Raw genomic sequence first — 6,458 nt, forward strand, 5'->3', positions numbered from 1 at the left:
TCCTCGCTCGCCACACGTGGGCCCCAGGCGGTGGCGGAGTGTCCGCATCAGGGGGGCTCTCCAACCCCACCAGCCACCCTGGTCTCTGACCAGCATTTGGTCTGAGAGGGTCCCTGCCACCAGCACCACTCGTGTGCTCCACCAGGGGGCAGTGTGCTCCCCATGACCCTGAACTCTCAGAGCAGGGATTCCTGTTTTGCCCACCCCTGGCACCAGGAGAGCCAGGACACCAAACCACAGAATTAATTTCTCACCCAGATTCACTTGCCGCACGCAGGCCCCGGGGGTGTGGCGGAGGCCAGCGTGGCGGGCTTCCCTCTTTGCTCTTCGCTCGCCTCGCCGGCCTTTGCTCGCTGCTCCTGCCCGGGGCCAGCCAGCTTCGCTCCGTCACTTGGCGCCTACGTATGCAAATTAACCGCCATCTTTGTTGGCAGTTAATTTGCATATCGCCCTGATTAGCCCATGGGAAGCGTAGTGAAGGTACAGTCAATTACCCTTTTTGTCTTTTATTAGATAGGATAGACTAGAGGCCTGGTGCACAAAATTTGTGCATGGGGGGGAGGGGTTGTGTGTGTCCCTCAGCCCAGCCTGCACCCTCTCCAATCTGGGATCCCTCTCACAATCCAGGACTGCTGGTTCCCAACCACTAGCCTGCCTTCCTGCCTGATTGCCCCTAACTGCTTCTGCCTGCCAGCCTGATCACCCCCTAACCACTCCCATATCAGCCTGATCGATGCCTAACTGCTACCCTGCTGGCCCGATTGCCCCTAACTACTCCCCTGCCGGCCTGGTCACCCCTAACTGCCCTCCCCTGCCGGCCTGGTCACCCCTAACTGCCCTCCCCTGCCGGCCCAATTGCCCCCAACTGCCCTCACCTGCAGGCCTGGTTCCCCCCAACTGCCCTCCCCTGTTGGTCATCTTGTGGTGGCCATCTTGTGTGTTGGAGTGATGGTCAATTTGCATATTACTCTTTTATTAGATAGGATACTACTAAAGAGATTTAGTAACTTTTTCTCAGGTAGTACCTTATTTGGCTAGTATGAATACTAGGTTGACAAAGATTTCTAAACTAAATAAAAATGTCCCAAAAGGAAATAGAATAACACAGAAAAAAGATTAAATGAAATATTTTTGGGTTTTGTTTTGTTTTGTTTGTCTCAAAAATGTATTCCACTTACCTTGGATTTGATATCTCTATGTAACACATGTTTCTTGTGAATGTGATTTACTCCAAGGCACATTTGTGTAAACCAATTAAGTATCTGTAAGACAAAAGCACACAAATCTGCAAGAATGCAAAAACTGGTTCATGTTAACCCAAAATTCCAAAGAATGGTCTCTAGGCCTTAGTTTTGCATAATGTAAACATAGAACTCCTAAAAATCACATAGTTTGACTAAAATTCAGTGTTTTTCTGCAGAAAGTCAGAAAAGCTGTGAGTCCATGTTTCATCATTTTATGTGTTATACAAATAGCAATTTATTTTAATAAAACTCCCACTGTATTTTTCTGGTATTACAACCAAATAAAAGTATTTTTTTAAATATATTTTTTATTGATTTCAGAGAGGAAGAAAGAGGGAGAGGGAGAAAGAAATAGAAACATCAATGATGAGAGAGAATCATTGATTGGCTGCCTCCTGCACACCCTACACAGGGGATTGAGCCAGCAACCCGGGTATATGCCCTGACTGGGAATCAAACCATGTTCTCCTGGTTCAACCACTGAGCCATGTCGGCCAGGCTAAAAGTATTTCTTAAATACACATACACCACTTATAAATGAATATGGTACAATTTTATAGTGTAATCATTACATCAGATTTTCATTCCTTTTTCAGAATGTTTATATTAATATTAAAGAATTTAATTATATTATCAACAATCCTTTGAGGTCAGTATTCTGCTTATAAACCCCCAGTCAATAGCAGCCAGAATTTCCAGGTGCCTACAATTAAATGTCAAACTAATTTTTTTTTTCTTTTTGCTATGGAGATTCATCCATTTGAAGCCAAGGTTGACTTCCTTTTATCGAACCATTATTTTTAACAAAACAACTTCTAAATAAAAATACTTTTACCAACAGTTTTATAACATGTTATACCCTTAAACAAATTAAATCCCACTAAAGCTGTTTATTTTGTTTCCTTAGTCAATTCATTCAAATAATATTAATATGCAATTTTCCATTAAAAAGACAGTAGTACTAGACTTAAGGAAATATGCTAAACTTTGGAAGGAAAAAGACTGAGAATAGGTACTCCCAAGAAACAGAAATGTGGACTTCACTTTTTTCATGACCTAGAAATACAAAATAAATCCATCCACCTTTAAAATTTAAATACAACAAAAATCAAAAATTTAAATATCTACAAAATATGACAAGTAATACAATTTTGAAAATGTTCTAAACATGGAAGTTTTATTCCTTGATATTTTATAAGCTTTTATCTATTTTACTTCCTAAAAGCATCTCAGGCAGCCACATCCTGACAACAGTAAGCACAGATACAGAAATGAAGCCTTTCTAACTAGTGTGTCAAATAATCACAGATACCAATGCTTTCATTTTAACTCACACAGATTTTATGAGAAAAGTTGCTTCTAAATCTTGAGGCAAACTATGTAAGTCAGTCTCTTACCATATCTTCAGGAAACAACTTTCCTTTTTGATGTTTAATCTTTTGCATTAGGTCCCCTTCATCGCAATATTCCATCACAATATAGAGATGTCCTTCAGCTAAAGCAAATATAAGACTCTTTATGAAAGTGTGGTAGCCATAAATCAAATTCAGACATGCACATATCTGGGGGGAATTCATATTTACCTTCAAATGACTCTTTAAAGGCAACAATATTGGGGTGTTTCATTTTGGCTAACAGAACAGCCTCCTTCCTAGAATTCTGTGTATCAGAGAAAGACTAGAAGAATATTTTAAATAAGTATAAATGTAATACTTCATTTGACAGTAGACAGCTTCACAATAATACAGAGTTCATATGACATTTTTTCCCCCCTTGGGGTTGGGTGTGGGGGGCAGTGAAGGATTAAAGAAGACAGACAAGAGGATAAAGCTGGGGCTAGGTGGGACACTGCTCTTGGATGGAGAGACAGTGCCCTGACATTTCAATGCCAAACACAGTTTTACAGGACTGTACTTTCACCCACGTGAAGTTTATAAAACTCTAAGAGTCAACATGATTTTTCAACTATGGCTATATTTTGCATGCTTAAGCTGATATATCCTTACAAGTATGGAATGTAAACTAGCTTTAACATCAGCCTAAGTATAACCTGATTTTGAGAGCCAGTGCCATCAACAATAATAGTATATCCTTAAAGCAAAATCAGAGATTTTGTGTCTTAATAGTCTGCATTACTTTGTCCACTGGCCCAGATAAAAAAGAATACTCTGGTGTATTACTACAGCACAGATGGACAAAGACCACATGCAAAGAAAGTTTCCAAGACTGTTTATCCCCTGACTTACTCTATGAGGATGACTTACCTTACAATTAAGAAACAAGGATCCTCACACCGGCAACATTGGCACCAACTGGTAATTTGTTAAAAATGAAAATTCACAGACCCAACCCAGACCTCCTCAAGCAGAAACTAGGGGGACGGGGAGGAGGGTGAAGCCCAGCAATTGATGTTTTAACAAACCTCCGGGTGATTCTGATGCCTATTCAAGTTTGAGAATCACGAAACAAGGTCAAGAATGCAGTGAGGAGGCAATAGCACTTTGGGATTTTATTAAAAAAAAAAATTCTTTTTCAAAAATTGATCAAAACAGTATTAAGCAGGCTTCATGGCATGGATTCTTTCATGTGCAACTATGATGCATAGTGATAAATAGTGATACCAGTAGATATCACATTCATCATCATACAGGGAAATAAAACCTATCAACTGAACAGGTTCCCTGTTACCAAAGGTTAGCATTCTAGGTCTTTGCTTGTCATTGTATTTTTATGTTCCTTTTTCATCAATATTGCACCTGGGTAGTTTCTGACAAAGACTCCCTACACCCTTAGGTATACAAAATTAGAAATTATTACAAATTATTCTCATTGAGATAAACAGCAATTGTCACTTTTGACTATTTTTCTCCCTTTTGTTAATTACAATATCCTAAGAACCACATAAAGTATATCAAGACCTTGTAAAGCTAGTGAGTAAAGAAACCCATAACATCTGATGCACTGAGCAGCAACTCCATGTTAACTCTCCAGAACTTGTTCTCTAATACAAATTACTTGTACACTTTCAACATGAGCTAATTTTTTTAGCAGTGACCTTGGGAAGCCTTATTTCCTTCATGGCAAACATCCGATTACTGCTTTCCTGCTGAACCAAAAGGGCTCTGCCGAAGGAGCCCTCCCCGATCACTCTCAGGACTGTGTAGCCATCCACGCTGGGCACCCCTACGCAGCCCGGCTCCATTCTCGCAGTCTCCACAGGTTCTCCCAAACTATATTAAAAAACAGAAACAGTTGAGAATTACATTTATTATCAAAAGGCAGAATTAATTCAAAGTAGCTCTAATCACATGACAGGACAATAGCAACTTATTCCTTTATTCTTTCAACAGTTTGATACCGAGCACCTGCTCCAGCTTTTATAATCCTGTGCAAATCTCTCGTCATTCCTGCCCTCACAGACACCCAATGCAGATGGGACCACAGATCTCAACAAATGTAGGGTAGTGAGTCTTACAGATAGAGCTACTCTGGCATCCAGCAGAAATATCCAGGTGAAAAGTTAGAAAAATGATATTTAAGCTGAAGCCTGAAGGATGAATGTAAGCTGGCTAGGCAAAGAGGGGGGAAAGAGTGATGGAGGGAATCACATATTTAGGAGCAAGAGATTGTGTTCAGTTCAAAGAATTGAAAGAGGACTGTAACAGGCTGGTAAAGCAGATAGGGCCTGTCTGAAGGCCATTGTAAGCCAAGCTCAGGTTGCTGGATTTCATCCTTGGGGTAATTAATAGGTTGTCTCCGAAGGGTTTTAACCAAGACAGCAATATGATCATATCTGCATATTAATACAATCACTCGCTCTGGCTGCAGAGAGAATAGACTACACAGGGGAGGGGCAGGAGGGCCAGAGGGCCAGAGTGGAGACTCCAATAGAAAAGGTAGGGAAATGATGATGGAATGGAATAGGATGGTGGCAACGGATATAAAGAAAATAGGAAGGAAATGTGTAGAAAGAATTGACAAGATTTCTGGTGACAGATTTATGGACAAGCAGGGAGAAGGGGACAAGGTAGACTCCCAGTTTCCTGGTGTAAACTGAATAAATGATGGTATCATTCCCCGAAAAAGAGGAAAGTCAGAATGGTTGTGTGCATGGCTTTTGTTTGATTTTTCTGGCCGAGGGAATGTGACAGGGATGTGGAAAGGCATGTTGATTTGGAGGTGCCTGGCACTAACAAGAGATATTAAACAGTCTTTGAACTCAGTCCCCCCTTCTGTACTTCCAAGATAAAGCAGCTAAGTTGTATTGCTTAAGATGTAAGAGAGAATAAATAAAAAATTCCTAATACTTTGGTACAAAAGGAGGCCCCAAATAAAGGGCCGCTATTATTATCATCATTGAAACCTTAGAAAGGTGATCCTTTTTTTTTTATTACAGAAAAAACACTGGATGAGTTTACTTACTTTTCAGAAAGCTTATTTGTAGTGGTTTATTTATTTTTAAATCACACCACAAGGAATTATGAGGCACAGAGGGCAAGGCAGGTAAAGCAAAAATCACTAAGCAAAAACTAACAGTGATGTGGAAATGCCAGAAGCGGGATCACCGGGGAGACACAGGTGAGTTGAGAATCTGGTGCGCGCGGGGTGACCGCACCATGGAGACCAGGCATTCAGTTCACCCGCGACCCAATCCGGTCTCCCGGGCACCACGCTCCCGGGCACCACGCTCGGGGGCGGCCCCCACCGCGCCCCCGGGGTTGGGGAGCTGCGGCCGGCGGCCTGCCCGGAGGCGTCCAGCGTCTGGAGCGCGACCCCCGCTCGCCTCCACCTCGTGTGGGCGCCGCCCGCGCCCCGAACCCCACGCGGGGACCACCCGCCCGGCCCTCGCCCCAGAGGCGGCCAGCAGGACCGACCGCTCACCCGCTCCTCCGACCACCTCGGCTCCTCCGCCCCCGCGACCGGCGCTTCCGGGGCGGCGCCCGTTGCCGGCCAGGGAGCTTCCCGGGTCTGGCGGGAGGCGCTGGTCTCGGAGAAGGCGGGGCCAGGAAAGGCGCGTTTGGACACTGGTTTCATGTGGCTCTAGAACAGGAAAACTGTTCCCCAGTAACTTCAGTTTGTCTCCAGTTTAAGGGAACAGCCCATGTAGATAAATTGCAGGGGCACAGCACTCAGCTCCAGGGCTGTGACCTCCGGCTGAACAGTGCCCCTCAGAGATGCCCACATCCCACTCCTTGGAATCTGTGCATGTGTTAA

The 6,458-nt window shown here is 43.3% G+C and overlaps 1 protein-coding gene across 1 annotated transcript in view; it reads right to left on the minus strand.

The window, feature by feature from the left end:
• The window catches only part of NEK3 (NIMA related kinase 3), a 27,919-nt gene extending 21,739 nt beyond the window's left edge, over positions 1-6,180 (minus strand). The window contains exons 1-5 of the mRNA XM_006107361.3: positions 6,126-6,180; positions 4,300-4,474; positions 2,828-2,921; positions 2,642-2,739; positions 1,179-1,262 (exon numbers count right to left, since the gene is read on the minus strand). Of these exons, the coding sequence (XP_006107423.1) occupies positions 1,179-1,262; positions 2,642-2,739; positions 2,828-2,921; positions 4,300-4,446 (423 nt within the window). The 5' untranslated portion in view covers positions 4,447-4,474; positions 6,126-6,180. The remainder of the gene's footprint in view (positions 1-1,178; positions 1,263-2,641; positions 2,740-2,827; positions 2,922-4,299; positions 4,475-6,125) is intronic.
• Positions 6,181-6,458: the final 278 nt, after the last annotated feature.

The sequence above is a fragment of the Myotis lucifugus genome, unplaced genomic scaffold (genome assembly GCF_000147115.1).
Source record: "Myotis lucifugus unplaced genomic scaffold, Myoluc2.0 scaffold_1132, whole genome shotgun sequence".
Taxonomy (NCBI): Eukaryota; Metazoa; Chordata; class Mammalia; order Chiroptera; family Vespertilionidae; genus Myotis; species Myotis lucifugus.